Raw genomic sequence first — 21,240 nt, 5'->3', positions numbered from 1 at the left:
GCCCTGATTGGGCCGAGCTTAGCCTATTGACCCTGAGCCTGGCCCTGACCCTGACCCTGATCCTGATAGACTAAATGCTTTCATTGTATAGAATGCAAACAGACTATATCTATAAGCCTAGCCATGACCACGCATGCTTTCTCACAAGCAAGTAGCACTATCTCATTTTATGATATAAAGTTATAAAATTTTCATTATCAAATAACAACATGCATTACCTGCTAACTGGTATAGAAAAACAAATTTAATGAAAGTAAACCAAACTCCAACCACTAATACTTTTATAACTATAACTATAACAATCAAATAATGAAAATTTCCAACAAGAAATGTTGTTGTTGTCAAATGAATGATCAACATAATAGCAAATACTAACAATGACACTCACTCCAACTGCAAATTTTATCCCATTACTCATGACAAAGCTAATTAATATCAAACTTACATGTCAACAGTTAATAAGTTATCTAGTTTTCACATTAAAAAAGTTCCATCAATGTAATATTTCCAACAATAAACAAACATTTCAAGATAGATCGCATACAAAAGATGCCAAATTTTGACTCAACAATTCCTCATATGGGAAAGACTAAAGAGTACTCCCTTGAATGTGGAGATTTGCTTATCTTTTATTTGGCTTTTTTTTTTTGCACAAAATATTTTGCATTATGTTGGAATAATTGTCTCCATCTAAGAATTAATTAATTTGGTTTTTTCTTTGCATTGTGATGTTGCTTTGCATTTGTACTTAAGATGTCAAATTTTTTATTGTGTTCCCCTCAGACCTTTAATACCTCCCAGTCACTCACTCTCTCAGCCTTTTATTTGTTCAATGAATTTACACATTAATCATTCCTAATCCTGATTATAGATTATATAATATACTTAAAAGTCTTATTTATGAACCCTTGTTAGTTGTTATTTGTTACATTAATAATTTCTTATATAATATAATATCATATTATCATTATACATAATCAGGTTCAAAATCAGGGTCTAGATCAGGGTCATCATCAGGGCAAAGATCAGGGCCAAGATCAGGGTCAAGATCAGGGCCACGTTCAGGGTCAAAATCAGGGTCAAAATTAGGGCCAAACTCAGGGTAAAAAATCAGGGCAAAAAAGCAAGGCCAAAATCAGGGTCAGGCTGAGCCCGAGGCCTCAACCCGGACCCGACCTGACCCTGACTCAGGGCCAGACATTTCTGACCCTAACCCGCCCTCAAGGCTATAAATCTTTAGCACAAGCCCTGTTCGGGCTCAGGGCATGTTCGGGCCAATAGGGCCAAACTTGCACCCCTAGTGTGGGGTAATCATTTTGCCTTCCTTTGTGTCTCGGTGCAGGCACCACGCTGTCGGGCAGGGTTGTTTTCTCCATTTATTTTCTAAAGAATTTGTTACTAAATCAACCAATTATTTACATAGTGGGCTTGGATATGTAAGTCAACAAATTGGACAACGCTTTCGATATATACCTCAGCGGCCCAGCCCAGCCCAGGTAACTCTATTGTAATTTGTAATGTTCGTACTCCGCAGTCCGGCTCTTTGTAATATTACTTTTTTACCATCGCAGAGAAAGCAGGCCAGTTATATAAAATGGAAAGAATGCGCATTCTAGATCCGCCAAAACCTAAAACCCTCTCAGGTTCCAAATCCTTGAAACCCAGAAGAACGCGAGCTTTCATGGCGAACTCTGTTATTTCCCTGGAGAAGTTAAAGTTCTGGAAATGGCAACCGCAAAGCGAGGAGCAATGGGCCATGAACATGGTAATTTATTCACTCACGCTCTGTTATGGATTTGTTTTTGTTTTAAGAACCCTATGTGGTTACGTTTCATCCTCTTATTTCTAATAGTTAAGCATTTTTTATGATCTGAGGTTGTTTGCGATTAGTGATTAATGTACGATTCTGGTTTGGCCGTTTGAATCTGAATTTGGTGTTGGTGACGATGCATTCGACTGTTATCCTCATTATTATACTTTTATTTAATTTTATGGTAGAATCTCAAATTGGTCTGGCTCAGCGCTTATTCATGCCCTTTTATCTATCATAGCTTGCTTGTGTTAGATTTTTAATGTGCAGTATAGTAGCGTTGATGCAATTCACTGTCAATGATTATGCCACTTGCATCTGAGACCTACATGAAGCAATATATCTAGAGTTTTGTTTCTTCACTGTTCTAAAAAGTCACATAAGATGATGCCTTAGACAATACTCCGTACAGGGGTTTATATTCGGTTGTTTATTCTCATAACCAGAGCCTAGTGAGTTTGAAGTGGTTCAGCAGTCAGAGCGACAGAGAATCGTTTCTCCTTAACACTGTGTTTGGTTACATTCCTGGAACATGTGTGGGAAGGGAAAATAATGCAGGTCAAATGATGGATCTACAAGCGATGGGCTCAATTAAGGACTGGTGGAAACAAATTTTAATCTGATGGTTGATATGGCCAGATCTGATTAGGTATGATAATGAAGGCTAGTGAAGAAATTTCAGGGAGAAAATATATGGGACAAGGCTTACCGTCAGGGTAGAAAGCAGAAAAATAAATGGAGAAAATAAGAAAGGAAATAAGCTATAAATCAGTGTAGATGAGAAATAAGATATGAATGAAAAGGGAGAAAAGGTGATATTGTCTAATGGGAGGATCAGATCTGAAAATCCAGATCTAAAGAAGAATAAGTATAATTGGGAAGAAAGAGAAAGTTTAGGAGAGAAATTAGGAAGGAAGAGGTTGCAATTGGGAGGAAATATAGAGAATGATGTGATAGGAGAAATCTTACCAAGAGAAAGAGAAAGAAGACAGCTCGCAAGGTAAGTGAGAGGAGGGAAAACGAGAGTGGTGAGAGAGAGTTCACCACACAAGCCAATTTTCCAAACAAAACTAATCTATTCCAATAAAATTCGTGGAGAGGGTGGGTTGGTTACATTGCTATTTATAAAATAGAGATAAAATATCCTAAATTCACTCCACTAATGAATCGTGTACCCCTTAAATCGTAATTTTTGGGCTTATAAAAGAGGCTCATTATAATAAAAAAATAAAAAATAACAAGCCTAATGATGCAGTTAACAATGTCCAATCAGGCTTATCAGACTTTAGAATGCTTTATTTTGGTCCATGGTTGGGTTTTATGAGCCTTGGGCTTGTTATTTTTTTATGTTTTTTTTTTAAAATTGTAATGGGCCTCTTTTATAAGCCCAAAAGTCAGGATTTAAGGGTTACACGGGATTAAGTACATGGAGAAGATTGTGTGGATCCTATGTGCTTTTAAGTAGCCGAGTTATAATCTAGAAGAGTCCTTTTAAGTTAAGTGTTTAAGTTAGTTTATGAAGGTTAAGAGTCACTAGTGGAGTCAATTTAGGAGCTTTTAACTCTATTTTTATAAATATCAATGTAACCAACCCACCCATCACGTGGTTGAGTACATAAAATAAGATTACATAGGTCTCATGTGCTATTCAGTAGTAAAGTTAGTTTAATCTAGAAGAGTCCTTTAAGTTAGTTTAGGAAGGTTAAGAGTCATTAGTGGAGTCATTTTAGGAGATTTTTAATAAATATCAATGTAACCAACCTACCAAAGACAGTTATGGTTGTTTCCATATTTAGTTTATTTTAAGTCCTTTGTTTTGTTAGTTGAACCACATGCTCCTATTCTGGTCCAATGTTGGTTCAACTTAAGTCATTTTATTTTTAAATTTTAATAAGTTTATGCTAGTAAATTGGGTGCACATCTCTCCATGCATAAGAGAGGTTGTATTTTTAAATTTTACTAAGTTTATGTTGTTATGGACTACTTGGCCTTTAAATAAAGCAAGTCGTGGGGCTCCTCTTAACTCCACGAATTTTAGAAAAAAAAAGAAAAAAATCTAAGCTGCTGTTCTACAACTTGTCTTTCTTGTGAAGAAGTTCTTGTGCATGATCGAGGAAGAATGAATCGGTGTTTGATCCGATTGATATCTTGCGGTGTGAAGTCCAGGTGGATCATTCTTGTGCTCTTGTTCATCTACTAGTAGTGGTTCCATTGTTCTTGTTACTATTTCAGTCATAGCCATTAAAAAGTAAGAACTTCAATTTTCTGCAACTAGAACCAATCCCCTTCTAGAAGATCAAATACTAGGTGTTTTTCTAGATAAGCGAACCAGCCACTTCATTAACCTAAGATTTCTACCATACCTTCATCAACCCTAGAATGGAACTCGATTCAATTTTGACCTAATTCCTGTGGTCAGATTTGAAGGTATTTCCACTATCCCTATTCTTCTCCTGCCCCCCATTAACACACTTACCTTCCATAGACCCAAACTCGAATCTGTTTTCTATCCTGATTTGACCTCTGTTTACGGACCTATTTCAAGTCTGAAACCAGTAGCTAAATATCATAGTCTAAAACCTAATTTCAGAACCTAATTTACACTTTTATCCTCCAATCCTATCTGTACTAGGAATCCCTCATATCTACTGTTTTAGCCGCCCGTTTGGAGTGAAGTTTTCAACAATCATTCCCCCCTTACCCCTTGACCTCACTCTCAACCCTAACCTACCATCTGATTTTATCTAATTTGAAATCACCCCTAATCTGTAACTTCCTTTGATAGAAAGATCTTGTTATTGGCTACTGCTCAAATCAGTACTACATTAAGAGAGTCCTTTAAGTGAAGTGTTTTTAGTTTAGGAAGGTTTAGAGTCAATTTAGGAGATTCTATCTTTTTTTTTTTTTTATAAAAAATATTAATGTAACCAACCCATCACTCCATGGTTTTAATAATGCAATAGATTTGTGAACTTTTTAAATTTAGAGTGATTCTTTCCACTTTTGATCTCTTTTCTCTCCTCTTTCTTCCTGTCCCCCCTCCCCCGATTTCCTTTCATCCTTTTTTTCTCTCCCTAGCAGATTGATAGTCTTCTCTTTTATTGATCTGAAATTTCTTCTTGGGTAGCAATATGCTACTTTCTTGCTCCCTTCTTTCTCCTTCGTATGTCTCTTCCTGTGGCACCTTGCTTCTCCTCCTTCTCTGTTGATTGCTACAGGTACGGAAGAAGATTTTCTGCTGCCTTATTTTTCTGTAACAGATCTTGGATATAGCTTAAGATATGAGCAAGGTAAGTTCACCACTAGCAAAACCTACTATTAGTTCTACATTATCCATGGCCCATAAAACCCAATTATGGGCCAAAATACTTTATTCTAAGGCCCAATTGTCCCGATTGGACACCGTTAACTGCATCAGAAAAAATGAGGGAAGGGTTTCTCTCACAATGTTGTCTGGTTGACTTGGAAGGACAAGTGGTGAGAAAAGAGTTTCCTTCAGTGAACGGTTTTCCTTTCCCAATTTTACCAGGAAAGGAAACCAAATGCAACAAAACTCTTTAGGCATGGTATGGGTTCCCCAATTGGAAGTTACATTCACAAATTTATGTTTCCTGAATACTTATTATATGATCGTTGATTTGGACTGCCTTGGTTGTGGTTTACATTGTTGATTAGCATATTATCAACCCTTGCTGCTCAAGCAAATATCTGATTATAAGGAATATATTATCCTTGATTCTTAAGGTAGTCCACATCATGGTACAAGATCTCAGCGAGATCTCGCTTTTATCTTGGTTTCGTGGCCTAGCGAGTTGAGATGCATGGCGATATGTAAAACCAAGATCTCGCTATCTGGGCGAGATTTCGATACTTGTTTCGATTTCAGTTCATCTCAGTTGAACCAGGCCCAATATCATGAGTATATATACCTCGACCTAGAACTCGACAAAACTCACATAACTCGACATATTACGCCTCTCTGGTTTTAAAAACTCCAAACTTGTGCTTTTCACTATTTTTGTTAGGAATCACATAAACTGCTGAAGATTTAAGATTGAAGGTTGGATATTGTTGATTGAAGCTTCAAGAACAAAAGAGTTGTATTTCTTCTCAAATTTAGTGTTAGGTAAACATCTTTGGGTTCCCGCGCCCCCCCCCAAGCTATACATGGCGGTGTCGGTTCAAGTTCCACGGGCACCAACTAGTAGCAGTGGCTCTCGATTGAGTTCCTTACGTTTTAGAGATATATACCCTAAGTTCCACGGGCACCAACCAAGAGTTGTATTTCACACACGTTCGGGCATTACTTCCAGCATAATATGTCATGGCCAGCGTTTGTGATTCAATCAGAGTAGAGCTTGATTCGACAACAACAACAACAACAACATGGTCGTTTTGATGATCCGGCCCAACATGTTTCAATACTAACTACTAGGATCCTAGAACTTGTTATACTTGTATTTGTTTAATCTACGTCTCTTTCTAAGTTTCTAATAATTGGTAACAAACCGTGTGTGATTATGTATACGATGCCTAATGCATTAAATGGTTTATGGTTTGGTGTTTTTTAATTCCTAATGCTTAATTATGTTGTTTTACACCTCTACTGTAATTATATGAGTTTTAAATATTGTGTGGAATAGCCTAGGGTTGAGCGCTCTCCTACGTCATAGACTACCAACCTAGGGTCCGAAGTCAAAGTACCATTTTGTGTTTGAAGTTGTAAAAACTAATGTTTCCTTTGTGTTTATAAGGCCTAAAATAGGGTGGATGTCAAGTTTCAGAACCTATCTTGGCCATATGCCCCCTTAAAACCCACCACCGAGTCTTTTCGGGAAAGAATATACTAACTTGTCGAGTCTTGGCTGGTTGAAACCATGGGTGACCGAGCCTAAAACCTTGGTCCACATATCTACTTTGGTACGCTAGCCCATTTAATTTTTCCCCCTGTGCCAATATTTTGGGGATAACTTATTAAGCCATTCCAAAAGTCTTAAACCCCAAACTCTAATATAAAGAAAAAAAAAGAAAACGGGTTAAGAAAAAAAAATAGAATGAATGAAAGGGTAAAAATGGTGTTTTGAATTGGTTTTGCTTCATTATCGTTGGGTTTAACCTATTCACTAAGTTTTTGTGTTGTAAATTGGAAATGATCACACGTCGTTTAGTCCAGCGCATAGCCTGTGCAAAAAAGTTGCATATATTCATGATACAATGTGAAGTTGATGCCATTGGCTCTGTTTGGTTTCAAGTAAAGGGAAGTGAAATCAGTTTTGAAAAGAAAAAAGATTTTTTTGTAATCATGATTGTGTAAGCTGCTTAAAAGTATTACCATATTTGGTAAATATACTTTTCAAGGTAAAAGAAATTGTTTACTTATCAAATCAAAGGAAGTTGATTGCAAAATAAAGTGAAATTTAATAAGCAAAGTTGGTATGTTTTGGAGTTAGTTGCACCACCAACATGTGAGGTAATGATTACAAATAATTTCTTTTTCATATCAAATTGATTTCACTTCACTTCTCTTTTTTCCCTTGCAACCAAATGGAGCTTTTGTTTTCTTATGTTCATGTGTCAACCGTCAATATTATGTTTGACCAGCCAAATTGGTATGCTTTGGTGCGATCTATCTCCGACAAAAATCTTTGGCTCTTTATGTGGAGTTATCTAGTCTTGGCCTCTTGATGGCAATTTCAAGATATTAAGATTGTCCTAGAGTTGCTCTTTGTTAACTTCTGCTTAGTGCTGGGTCTGTGTTGGAATTTTTTCAAATTCAATTCAGGTTCCATATCCTTGAAGCTTTCTTGTGTCTTAGAATGGTTAAGTTAATTCACTAACTTTGTGCATTTTTTTTGTTTAATACATGATTTTATTCTACCGTAAAGATTGTCTTTCTGTCTCAGGGTGGCCAACTTTGTTGTGACTTGAACTGTTTTACAGACACGTCATGTTCCGACTGTTCTTTTCTAAGTACTTGCTATTTGCTTGGGTGTATCAATTAATCGGTTGACTGTTTGGATAAAAAAATTGTGTAGGATAGGGGTTGGGCCATTGGAGATGATAATAAATTTGTGCTTACAATTTTACCCTACTGCCTCGTATAGTTGTGATCTTAGTACTTCTTGTAGTTCCTTAGAGAAAAATTATTTTTATCCTTTCTTGGCTTCTATATCCATGTGCACCAGTTCTTGTCACAAGAGGCTTGTTTGACCAAACAATGGGCCTAATACTGAGGTGAAGCGAAAGCTGATTCTTATCACATGGTTTGAGATTATGCTGCTGGAACCATTGTTTTTGTCTATATACTGACTAGAAAATATGGCTCACAGTACCGAATTTTTTTGTGTGTGGGGGGGGGGGGGTAGTAATTCACAGCACTGAATTAAATGATTCAAAAACTCAGTTTAGTTGTAGGAGTTTTGTTATATCTGTTATTGGATTTAGTAGTGATTCCATACCAATTGTGTATGCATTTTAGGCTCTTGCTCAGTGTAACCACAGTTGGCTATACTGAGCTTGCCGTGGTTGTTGCTGTATGCCCTTGTATATGTAGTTGTTTTTTGGGGGCGCCAGTGAACATTGGCTGCATGATTAACTTTGATTCTTTTTCAGAAACTGTTGCGAGCTACTGGACTTTTTGCTGGATCAATCCTTCTGATGCGCAATTTTGGTGATCTCATGGCCGTTTGACGAAAAACATGGTTGTGGTATTCTCTCATTTTCTTTTTGAGATGGACTAATCAAAATCAGACGATTTTAGGATTGTTTGAACTTTTCAAATATTGGCAAAATTCTTATGATCTTTTATCATGTATTTGAGGCTCGAATGCCAGATTAAAAAAAATATATTGATGATTTAGTTCCTATAATTTCTTGGAGGGCAAGAGATTGCTGCCTGGTTGTGTAGCACCTGTACCATCGCAGGGGCCAATGAGAGCACATGCAGGGGTATCAATATAGATGTGATTTTTGATTTTGTAGGTGCAGGATGATATTTTGTTCTTGTGTCTGGGAATAGGAGCCACACAATCAGGTAGCGTTCTTTTACCCTTAAATTTTACTAATTTTTTTTAATGTATCTTAGCGGTAAAGTAATGGTGGGTTCATATAACTAGCCACAATTCCCCTTTTAGAATAATTTGAATTAATTAATAAAGTATTCACTTCACGTAGTGGGGAGGAAAGTACTTCATTGTATCGGTCCCAGAAGTTGGCCCAAACACATAAATCCCAAAACTGAATCGACCGTTTGATAAACGGTTGGAAGTGGTTGTAGATACTGTATTCATCAGGCGCTGATCGATGCCGTTCAAAATTTCTACCCTGCTGCTCCTCCAGCAATCTTGAGACTGTAACCTCCGGCTAGTTACCGCACACCACTCTCCATATCCACCACCACAGCCTACATAATTATCACCAGCGTAGCTGTAGTCACTGCAATCCCCACTACATCCGTCAGTGGGTGTTCTCTTACTGCTCCTTTTCCTTTTGATCTTAAGGTTATTTTACCTTGTTTTGTAGAGATGTCCTCTATCAGCCCAATTATCTCCTTGTTAGGAGGGTACCAAAACGTGTGATTGTAATTTGGAGCAAGGGTGTTTGAGGTTCATAGAGGATCCATCTGTATTCATGTGTATGATAGTTGGTTTCCCCATTTGTAGTGGAGAGAGGATGATGGCGGGCTCAGAAATCAGTCAATCAAAAGAAACCACCTCTACAGGGAAATAAAGGGTATAATGGGATCATTATTCTCTCCGGTTCCATGCGTGGAATAGTTGTTTGGTTTTCTAATAGGGGGATGGAAATGATGACTTAACCCCCTGTTTGAACACACTGCTCGAGTAAGGTTAAATCGTCATTTCCACCTATCTATAAAAGGAACTGGATAACTGTACTGGACAGGATAAAAATTTGGTATTATAATGCAACAAGTAAAAAATTACTGACTTTTAATTCAGACAGTAACTATTCTAGAGAGTTAAAATATGCATTCTTGTTCGAGTCCGGTTGTAGCCTGTTTGTTATGAACTTGATTGTAGAACGGTAACCATGGCTTGTAATCAGTGGACTACTCTTCTATAAAAAAAACCAAAATTTGATCGGGGACAACTGGCTGACAACCCCCATGTCAAGCTTTTAAAACAGGGGTAGAAAAGAGAGAGTCACAAAGAAACAGTAAGGAAAAAAAACTTTTGAAAGCGTTCTCTCTTGAGAGGATCAAGTGATCAGATCCAAAACTTTTTAATTTTATTTTTTAGAAGATTAAAAATGAGAATGCGGACTTGGTTGGGTTTAGTTAGAACTGCTTTAGAATTATTTTGGGTCTCAGGTTTGGCGAGATTCAAAATTTATTAATTGCCCAACCCTAACCCGGGGCCAGGGTCTCTGTTAATTCTACTTGTTAAAAGTTAAAGCATCGATTGATTGATAAATGAGTAAAGCGTGTTCTCCATGCAAATAAGGTTGTCCATCTAACAAACATGAAATCGCTTATTCACATATTCAGGGTAGTTCCGTAGTTTAACCCTATGTTTGGTAATATGTTATTAATGTTTTAGTGTTGGGCTGGGCACGCAGCTGGCTTTTCGGGAGCTAGAGGCTGTGATCAATAGAGAGGGTGGGAAGGGGAGGGCAGGGGGATCATTTCCATAGGGAGTGTTAGAGATACTGTCCCAAGCTGGGCACAGTGCCAGCGTTTACATATGGGTCCTTCTAGATATCACTGTGTCGAGTGAAGTTTGTAGGTATTTGAACAGTACGCCAAAAGCTTCAGAGTTGATGGAATGCGTTAAATCAAACCCTTTAACTTATCTTATACCAGGTTGGTCCAATCTAGTGCCACTTTGCTCCAGGGTTTTAGCTTGACGGCTTTCACTCTACTTCAGGTAGCCCTTTCCGTGATTCGAACCTGTGACGTGATGCCCAACTTTGATACCAAAAGTTAGGTACTTGACCGATACGTCAAATGCTCCAGAGTTGATGGAATACGTTAAATCAAGCCCTTTAACCTATCTCATATTAGACTGACCCAATTTAACGTTTATACACTAGAGTGGGTCCCACTAGGCACATAAGAAAAGTATAATTCATTACTATTGCTTCTAGCCTTCTAAGTAGTACATAGGTTAGCTCATGTGATAGAAGTCCCACATACATCTCAATGGCTAAATTTTAATCCAAAATAATCAATAAAAGTTGCTCAAACTTGGAATCAAAGTTTTAATAAAATTATCAAAATGCCATCAAATGATTCTAATCATCCTAGAGCACCACCTCTTATTAAATTGGCCCAAACAAACTAATTTGACAAGAACAATACATGATAATGACCCACCAACCCGAACACGACATGGTGTCATGGTGTTATGTCCGGCTTAGCACAATATAATCCGAATTACGAAACGATATGAAATAATCCCAGACAAATAGCCCACTTTTGCTGGTGTTTCACTTCTAAGTCAATTTCGAGTCTGATGGTTTGTGCTCTGTAACACTCACAAAGGTTGACGAGGTATTCTCAGCTACTTCTCTGGAGGTTGAAGTGATCCGTGATGCTATCCTTATAGCACTGAGTCTTCATGAGCTCCCTGTTTGGTGATTTTTCTGACTATCTTACTATGACCTTGGCGCTTCAATGATCTGCTTCGACCTTTGATTGGGGCCTCAAAGGCTATTGTGAACGTTATCTTTCTGCATTCTTGTTACTTGTCCTTTGTTTCTTTTACTTTGTATCCTACGAGTTTGTGGAGGATCTGGTTCTCCTTCAGTCGTGGTGGGAGCTGGAGAGTCCAGCCCAACAAAAACACCCAAAAACAGGAGGGGGGGGTCATGGTCTTTTTATAGGGGGACCCACTTGGATCCCACATGTGAAATGATCAAAACCACCATTGCGTAGGATACGATTTGATATGGACTAAATAATACAAAGGAATTGAACTATTATGTAGGTTGTATTGTATGGTAAAAAACTTTCAATCATGTTCAAAATACTATTACAACAGCTCTTGCATAGTATGGCAAAACCCTATGGTGATAGTCACAGTATAACCCACCATGGTTACATAGAACAAAATACAAAATTTTATCTATAACATAAAAATACAATAGGAGCTCGAAAGAGGGTAGGACATGGTTCGTATACAAGGGTAGAGTGTCAGGAATGAGAGAGAATATAAAAAAACAAATGATGCGACCGTTGTAGGGATCATTTACCCTTTTTATCTATTAACAACATTTTTATTTTTTAAAATAATAAATCATGATGATGTTTATGTTGACCCATCAAGCCAAATCAGGAAAGGGGCCCATCACTTGGTCCCAAGGGGACCATGGTGTATGCGTATTATCCTGATCAGCTATTCTGTTAACATAATAAAGGATTGTTGATGTTAATAAGCTTAAAAAGATCCACTAGTCAAACACCTAACCTATAAAGCTAAAGTAGCATTATAGTTATGGGACCAGAAGCTCTCAACATTAACAAGTCAGCAAATATAAAAATTTGGGAGATCAATCAAGTAGTGGCAGATAAGAACTTCTTGTTCAATTCTTCTTCTTCTTCTGCTGGGTCTGGTCTGGTCTCCAACAGCTGCAACAAGTTGCAAGAAAAGGTTGGAAAGTGTTAAGCTGTCAGTTTCCTTTTTCAAGCAATCTTTTTTAGATTTCTTATTGATAGTGTTACATTTCTTAATCACTCTACCTATGTCCTTTTCTGAATTCTGATCATGGTGATGATAATGATGGATGGAATTAATATTTGATAATTGAACTCATAAAGGTGTCCAAACTCCAACCAGTACTATATTACCATTGTTTCTCCCAATTTCCTCAACTTTCTCTTAACTTGTTTCATTAATTTTACATGAATATGAACTTGGGAAATCAAGTTCAATGAACTATGTTTATTAACTTTAGAGAAGTACCGTTCATCCTAACTGGTGTCCATGTCAGGAAAACTTAACCTATAATAGAGATTGGAGAAAAGAAATTGGAAAAGGGAAGAAAAGGGAAGAAAAGGGAAGAAAAAGGGGAAAAAGATGGTGTTGTTTTTTACCTACTTGTCCATCTATTTAATTTAAAAATGAAACCCCACTGTCTCTTCATGTGTTGTGGATTTAAGCATTGAACCTCTTCTCTTAGTGACTAGGATTTTTCTGGAAATCTTATGACCTCATGGGTTGCAACTTGCATCTATTGCAACTTGCAACTATTGCAACTTGTGATAGTTATTGCCTCCCACTCTGTCCTTCCACATGATCACACCATTAGACGTGCTCAAGAATCAAAGATTGAGTTTTTATAATTTTTTTTTTTGGCAGACCAATTTATAATTAAAAGATCTTCTTTTTTTCAGGTCATATGTCATTTATCATTAAATTAGTAGTAAAAATGTTTACTTTGATGGGACTCAAAAATATGATTCAATCAGAGTTCAATTTATTATTTTTTGTGAATTTTCAAATCCACCAATGAATTGGTATTAAATAGAGTTGAATGGTGGAACAGAAGCTTTTGTAGTTTTGTACTAATCCCATTTAATTAGAAAAAAGGCTTAGTTGAGCTTTGATTAAGTTGACTAATTAATCCAAAAGACATATATTTGATCGAATATTATTATCTTTTAATCTTGCTAAATCCATAAATTTGGTACGCGTATAGTATGTAAGAAAAGGCTTAGTTGAATTTTAAAATTTTTTGGCAAAAGGTTCCGTGCACGGTCTTGTCGCCCTCTCACATGAAGGGGCCGAAATGACAAACCCCTTTATTTACACATTGTAACCCGTTTCTTCTCTCATGCGGTCGTGCATGAAAACCTCTCCCTTATATTTTTATACTTTTAAATGAAAATTTGTTTAGTTTTTTGTTTGAAGGAAAATTAATGGCTCACACTTATTATTGCAACTTGAGATCTCATTCACTTAAATACTTTCACTTTGTAAATTGATTCTTGTTAAACCCCACCCGCCCAAACAAAATTATAAAGATATATCAACTTGTTGGTATGTTTGGTGAATTTTTTAGCCCTTAAGACACTGGTCACCGGCAATGATTGTCAGGTTTGTTTTATTTTCTATCGAAAAAAATAAGAGGGTTTGTTTTAAAACAGTTTTTAGACATGACAACTGAGTTGACAGTCAAAAAAATGTCATCAGGTGCCTCTATCTATAGAGATGACAGCGTCTTCACTAACAATAGAGAAAAGGGTTGCAAGCTCTCTTTCTCACACCTCTCTATATTAAGAAAGAATAGTTACAAAAAAAAATTATTTACAAAAAATTTCCTATAACCCTAATAAATCTCTCATAATGGAAAACAAAAAAGATTCAATTTTCAAAATTACCCCCAGTTTAAATTATAGTATACAAGACATCAATCCTCAACAATTATGTGACCATAATCTTTTTACAAAGTTGGTAGAAAGAATCTCATATTGAGATAATTTTTGCCAAATAAAAAGGGAAAGAGAACGCTACCTAGGTGCATGCAATGTGCTACGCCTATACCCAGACACAAGGGCATACGAAATGATCGATGCACCACCATGGAAAGACAGAAAATTCCAAGAGTACATCGATCATTTTGTGCACCCCTGTGTCCGTTGCTTGTAAGGGCCCTGATAGTGTTCTTTCTCCCAAATAAAAATTAGGAATAATAAAATAGAATTATTAATTATTTAAGTGAGAGTAAAATACAAGTTGGATTATGGGTCTGACAATGACAAGAAAACCATTTATGTGAATAATCATCTTGATCTTATAATCCAATACTTGCTGTTTGAGCCAGCCACATCAGCCACTAAATTGATTTCTTCTATTGAGCCTTTTGGGGTAGTCAAGTGGGTCCTCTCTTTGTAATGTTGAAGCTGAGCAGACTAACAACAACAACCATTGGTGGATTAAATTAATATTTTATTAATAATAATTATTAACAAAAGTCATATCATCATTTAATTAAAGAAATAATCCACTACATATCTTGTTAATATTGTCCTTATTTTAAAATTTTAAACTAAAGGGAAATACCTCTTACATGGTCCATTCTTATTAATTGCCACAAAGTTAATTAATTTGAATCACGTTGGGAGTTGATTTAGTCAAACACTCATGGTTGTGTACACTGGTTGTACATTCATTGGATTAATCATTTTTATAATTTGGATTTTCTCTCAACCATATGGCCCACGTTGATAAAGTTTTTTTATTATATCCCTAACTTAGAGCACCGCCTCAAGGTGACATCAATAGCAATGTTGCACAAACAATGAAGCCACAAAGCACTTGTGGGGAGGTGCAAATGCTATCTCTCCAATATTTTGGAGATAAAAGATAGACATTATATTGACACCTCTCTATATATAAGAAAAAAGTGCACGTTTTGATAACTAAAGAAAGAAAGAAAGAAAGAAAGAAAAAGAGATCTCACCGGCCAAAGAGAGAGAGACAGAGAGGAAGAGGACAGAGAGCCATGAAGTGATGTACTTGAATTCCACCTCTTAGAATGGAGCGAGGGGCATTTACCCCTCGCAAAACGATTTATTTCGAAAGTGAAAAGTACATTTTTAAAATACTTATCCATTTCTATTAAGAAAGTCTAGTTCACTTTGTAGGAATACAAAATTAAAATGGTATTATCAAGTGCATTTCTTATACAAATTTTTTTTTTTCTCATGAAATAATAAAAAAACAATTACTAGAAACACTTTGCCAAAATGCTACCAAATGATATCATAGCCGAACCCGATTTCAATTCTAGTCAATGTCTACAACCCTTTTTTGAATTCCTATCACTCAGCAGAACACCAATGAATTTAAATTATAAAAAAAAAAAAACATTTTAAATATTTTTTTATTAATCTTTTTTCTGAATTTCAATTTCTTAGAATATGTTGCATTTCGATTTGATTCTTAATCAATGGAAGCCGATCCCATGTTCGATTCCTTATACTTGATCTTTGATCTTGTTATTTTGAATCAAAGTAAACCATTCAGAAAAATTGAAATAAGAAAATAAAAATAAAAATAGAGAAACAAATAAAACATCAATTGACTAATCGATACCAGGATCAATATCGATATGTATTGGCGTATTAAACGATTTTATCTTAAAAAAATACTGATACAATATCTTTTGAGCTAAGGGTATCACTGGGATTTCGTACCCATGTCAAAGAATGACATTAGATCAATATCGATATCAATGTCCACTAATATCAATACATATTGATCGATTCAAGTAATAGCGATGATAGAAATAAATCGTCATAGGCCTAGCACCAGTAGCTCCACCACCTCACCTCAACAGAGATGGGGTAAAAGGGCGCGCTTCTTGGGCGTGGTGATTGAATATGCCGGGATGTATGTCAAACAGTCCAACCATTGGATGTCTCATCGCGCGATCTCCTCATTGGAGAGAATCTAAATCAAGGGTAAGGAGTCAGAAGCACCATTTTGATGATGAAATATAGAAATGACAAGTGTGAGAGATGTGACAAGTACCCCTCTCTCTCTCTCTCTCATCTTTGTTCAACAAGAAGTTGCATATTCGTAACTTAAAAAAGATGATGAGATGGACTGCTTGTCGCTGGTCCGTTTCTTCCTTCCTTCCTTCCCTCCTTCCTTGAGAGCAGAAAACAAAGAACCCAAAAGGAAATTAAAGCTGTCCTCATCGAACACTACATGACAAGTACGTATAGCATTACTTTAGTAGTAAAAGACTAGTGAGTGGCTAAGTGCATGCCATTGTCGTGTCCACCCCCTTCCCTCTTGTGCCCACCAGGTAACGTGTCACATCCATGGATATGTTTCGTCTCACTTCCATTGACTACTTTTAAAGACTAGATCATCTTAGTTGTTCACTCCTGATTGGATTCATTCATTTCTAAAAATATATCAAATAAAAGTATCTCTACTCTTCCTCTATTTTGATATACTCTCAACATGTTATTCATTGGTTATGGTTAACAGATTCTTAGGAACCATAGGAATATATCACACAAATTTGTGAATTTTTATCCTCTCAATTACAGTGTCCGTACTTGACGTCAAGTACATCTAATAGAGAGAGGTGGACCCCACCTTGGGCAATGTGTTTGGGCAGGGGGTAGGTAGGATAGTCATTTCTGCCTCCTCTGTTAGATGTACTTGACGTCAAGTACAGACAGTGTAATTGAGAGGATAAAGATCCCAAATTTGCAGCATATGTAACCAATTATTGGTGATCCATGCATAGTTCAAGGAATTGGTATTGGATCTGTCAATTTGTTTCGGTAGCAGGGGTCAATATCGATTCCTGATCGACCCCGTATCAATGGATTGATACGGACCTAGAGTAGAATGGTAACCTTAAAAAAAAAAATAAAATTCAAATTTAAATGGAATCATGGGCAAATTCATCTGATATGGGTCAATCTAGATTAATATCTATTCGATATTGATTCCTCAATCCCTAGAGCCATGTGATAATAGAGAAATTTGCATTCATCCAAAGGGAGACTAGATCCTTGTGGAAGACTCTGATGGAATGTAGATTATGATGGAGAGTCCTTGTGTGGGAGGTTTCCTTAAACCGTCTTACGGTAGAGTTCGTTCTCTAATAGATATCCCAATAGGAGGATGCTATAAATGGAAGATCTTAGTTTGGAAGGTCCTAATAAAAGTAAAGACTAGATGTGATACGTGGGGCAGTAGAGGAGTCCCAATATGATAGGTTGACTTAACGTATCTTGCAATTTGAGAATTATCCTTGCCACGTTTCGCATGCCTATTGGATGGTAATATTTATACATATTAGATGAGACTTTGAAAAGATACTTTGATCCATCAAAAATATGGATGGATTAAGGATGAGATCATATGGTGGATCACGTACTATTCCAAAAATCCCATCAAAGCGTTAAAACATGTGAATGAAGATATTCTTTCTTCATCCATGGTCAAGGAAAACTTTCCTTAATAACAAATTATAGCAGTTCCATTCAAATTCATTACATTGATACATCATTTTTGTACTTTTGTAAATAAAATTTGAACACCAATCTTTGTTTACAACATTTATTACTTAAATTTTTTGTGTTTAGTTTAGTTGGTTAGGAATATCGATCTGATTTACTGCATTTATTGCTCTTATTGTATTTGTTGTATTTAGTCTGTTCGATCAAGAGTATCAGTTCAGTTTTTCCGATTTATTGTAATACCGAATATTCTCATTCCTGCAATACCCCCTAGAAAGATAGAAATGATCAAGGGTGTGATAGTCATTTTGCATGCCCTTATGTTTGGCACAGGAACAGCATATGCTACGCTACAGGGGGTGACGTTCACTTTTACCCTTTTTTTAGGATTGAAAATGAAAGGTATACTCCTACCACAAAAAAAGACCAAAAAAAGAAGAAGAATGAAAGGTATATTTTATTGTTGAGATTAATTTTGTTTCAGTTATATTTTAGAAGTCAATTTTCTACGGTCAACCCAAAAAAAAAAAAAGTATATAACCGCTCTTATTCATAGAATAATGGCCACACATTGAGGTGATCTTTTACTTTACATCATTTTTTGATCCAAGGGTGTATTACTTTTGTTCTTCTTATAATACTAGGGATATACTAATTTAATTACTTAACTATTTTTTTTCAGCTTTATTTATTATTGGCTTTCTAAATAGTAAGATATGTGATCTACTTGCCATCCAAAATGTTGGTAATGTTACAATTAGTTTATTTCTTGTAATTTCTAATTTTCTTTATTTCCAGTCATCTCCAGCTTCTTTCATTTGTATATCTAACCATATCTCTTTGGCTGGTTTTAAATTTATTTTATTATCTAATGGATCTTTAATAATTTTACAATACTTTATTTTGCAGCTTGATAAATTTTGTAAATTGAGACTTAAAATGTGAGTAAAGGATCTTAGGGTCTACTTACCCATAAATTTCAGCCCATCAACGTATCACATGGTAGATATAACTATGCAATCAAAAATCTATTTATAATCGGCCAATTTAAGAACAACATGCTCAAAAAGAAAAAAACTAGAAGTTGTTGAGATGTAAACAATCTTCCATCCATGTAGTGGATGGAGGCTTTCTTATTTATGCAATTGATAATGATAATTATATGAGAGAAAGAATGCTATCCGACAATGTTTTCATACACTCACACACAAGAGACGTGTGAAATGATCGAGCCGCCCCTCCTATTAAATGTCTTGCAAATCCCCTCTTTGGTTAGAAAAATAAATAAAAATCAATATCATTATTTTTTATATTTTTTCTTTTCTATATGAGAAGATGGGATCAGATCGATAAAAGAAATCAATAAAGGCCCCGTTTGTTTGCAAGGAAGGTGAGGTGAGATTATTGAAAGAAGGTTCTCACATGTTGGTGGGTTTAAAATGTTGAGGTAAAATTACTTTTTTTCATGAATTGTAACTAAAATCCCACCATTTGGATAGGATAAGGGTGAGATTTTATACTCTGAAGTGCCACATTTGCAGACAAAACATTTAATGATCATTCTTGAGCTTTTGCAAGTTCACCCCAATACTCCCACCACAACTAAGACCCCTCTAAACAAACACGGCCTAATGGACCAAACGGACCAATTGTTATTGTTTTCAATTTAGCCTTTGTATATCAAACATCTTATTGGTCCAATTTTGGTCCGACCCAATATATAAACAAACGGATCAAAATCGAACCAAACCTGCCACTTGATAACCCAGCTGAGTCAATAATTGACATTGGGCGGACCGGGTCAAAATGCGAGATACGTTGGGCCCCGGGGTGAGGTGAGTGAGTTGACTCGTTTTAACGAAACTTTTGACCCCCCCAATTTGTATATCGAAAGTCGAGAGTGTGGAGAATACGAGGAGAGGAGGAGAAAGAAAAAGTGACACGTGACATCTAAATTAACCGCAGCATCAACATTTGGCAGCTCAACTACTTTTGTCGTTTCGCATATATACACGTGGCAACGAGAGACCCGCCTGATACTGTAAATCCACGTACGACCTTGACGTGTTCTGCGCTCTCTGGCTGGATTATCTTTTGATAAGATCTCCCACCTCCCTTCTTCTTTTTCTCTCTCTCATATATGATATATAATCTCTGACAGAATGCGTGCGCTCGACAGCTCGTGATGTCAGCAACCTCTGCGACAATGCTCGACACGTCGCCTTCAGCAAGTTGATACTACTGAACCTGCGGGGCCCATAACTCCTTCGATACACGTGGATTTTAACATCTGCTATCGACACGTGTTGTCCATGGCCCCCCTTTGCCGTACCTGTTATAAAAGTGCAACTTGAGCGACGCTGGGTCCTACCTTTATTAACCGAGGCACGCGTCCCATATAGGGACCACCTATTCCCTCCCTACCCCCTCCCTCTCTCTCTCTCTCCTAAAAAAATCCGATTACCTCGCCGATTTTCCACGAGGAATCTGTTTGAGACTTCAATCCTTTGACGCCGCGTCACGTCAAACAAGGCTGTTGGTGTTTGATTTGCGATCTCAACCGTTGGATTAGAACTAAAAAGTCTTTAAAGCGCAGCCTGCGCATGGAATACACTGTTACACTACGCTAACGGCGCATTTTAAATATCTGTGGAAGATGGCAGAATCAGATTCCCCACGATCCTCGGCTACGGTCGATTCCTCGGTCGAAGAGACCCGGACGGAAACTGCAACTCGAGAGGCGAGGTTGTCCACTACGTGTCAATCTCTCAGGGGTAAGCGTCCGTAGTTCTGGAAGACAGCTAAGAGGAGAGAGAGAAAGTGATAGATTTATTATATGATATGATATTCTATAGAGAGAGAGAGAGAGAGAGAGAGAGAGAAGAAAAAGACGTTGCGGCTTTACGAGGTCGAGACCTCTCCCAGACTCTTACCGACACGTGCCATTTTCTCGTCTTTCCAACATTCCCAGAACGACACGTGTTCCTACGACAACCCAATTAGACTAGCCCCCCTCGCCTAAAGTTAGAGGTGGAGACGCTTGTTTGGCGTCGCCGCTAAATCTGGCGCCCAGCCCCACGTTTCGCTGTGGCGAAATTCCTGACAGCCACGTGGTCCTTCGAGGTCCGTTTTCTTTGTTTTGAGTTTTAGGTGAGGGTGTTTTCGTCATTTCAGAATCCTTGACTGCTAAAACTCCTCTCTTCACACCCCTCGGTCTCATTCGTTTCTAAATTCTCTCGCTCTCTCTCTCTCTCTCTCGTCTCTTTCTCGTTCTCTCTAATGGCTTCTCCTCCATCGCCGGTGGTGTTTGTCTCTGGTTTTAACGGATAAGTTGGAATTAGGCGAAAGGGGTCTTAGAAGAGTCATTTCAGAATAATCTAAAGCTTCTGTATCCCAACGTGGGGATATTGTAATATTTTTTTTATTGGGGTGTGTCTCGTCATGGCTTCCTTATGCTGGTTTTCTCTGGTTGTTGTTATGG

The 21,240-nt window shown here is 37.0% G+C and overlaps 1 protein-coding gene across 1 annotated transcript; it reads left to right on the top strand.

The window, feature by feature from the left end:
* Positions 1-1,624: 1,624 nt before the first annotated feature.
* On the top strand, positions 1,625-8,537 carry LOC122654444 (mitochondrial import receptor subunit TOM5 homolog). Its single transcript, XM_043848530.1, has 2 exons — positions 1,625-1,765; positions 8,423-8,537. The coding sequence occupies exons 1-2, from the start codon at positions 1,682-1,684 to the stop codon at positions 8,498-8,500; spliced, it is 162 nt and encodes a 53-aa protein (XP_043704465.1). The 5' UTR covers positions 1,625-1,681; the 3' UTR covers positions 8,501-8,537.
* Positions 8,538-21,240: the final 12,703 nt, after the last annotated feature.

The sequence above is a fragment of the Telopea speciosissima genome, chromosome 3 (genome assembly GCF_018873765.1).
Source record: "Telopea speciosissima isolate NSW1024214 ecotype Mountain lineage chromosome 3, Tspe_v1, whole genome shotgun sequence".
Taxonomy (NCBI): Eukaryota; Viridiplantae; Streptophyta; class Magnoliopsida; order Proteales; family Proteaceae; genus Telopea; species Telopea speciosissima.
This window is presented reverse-complemented; position numbering and strand designations above follow the sequence as displayed.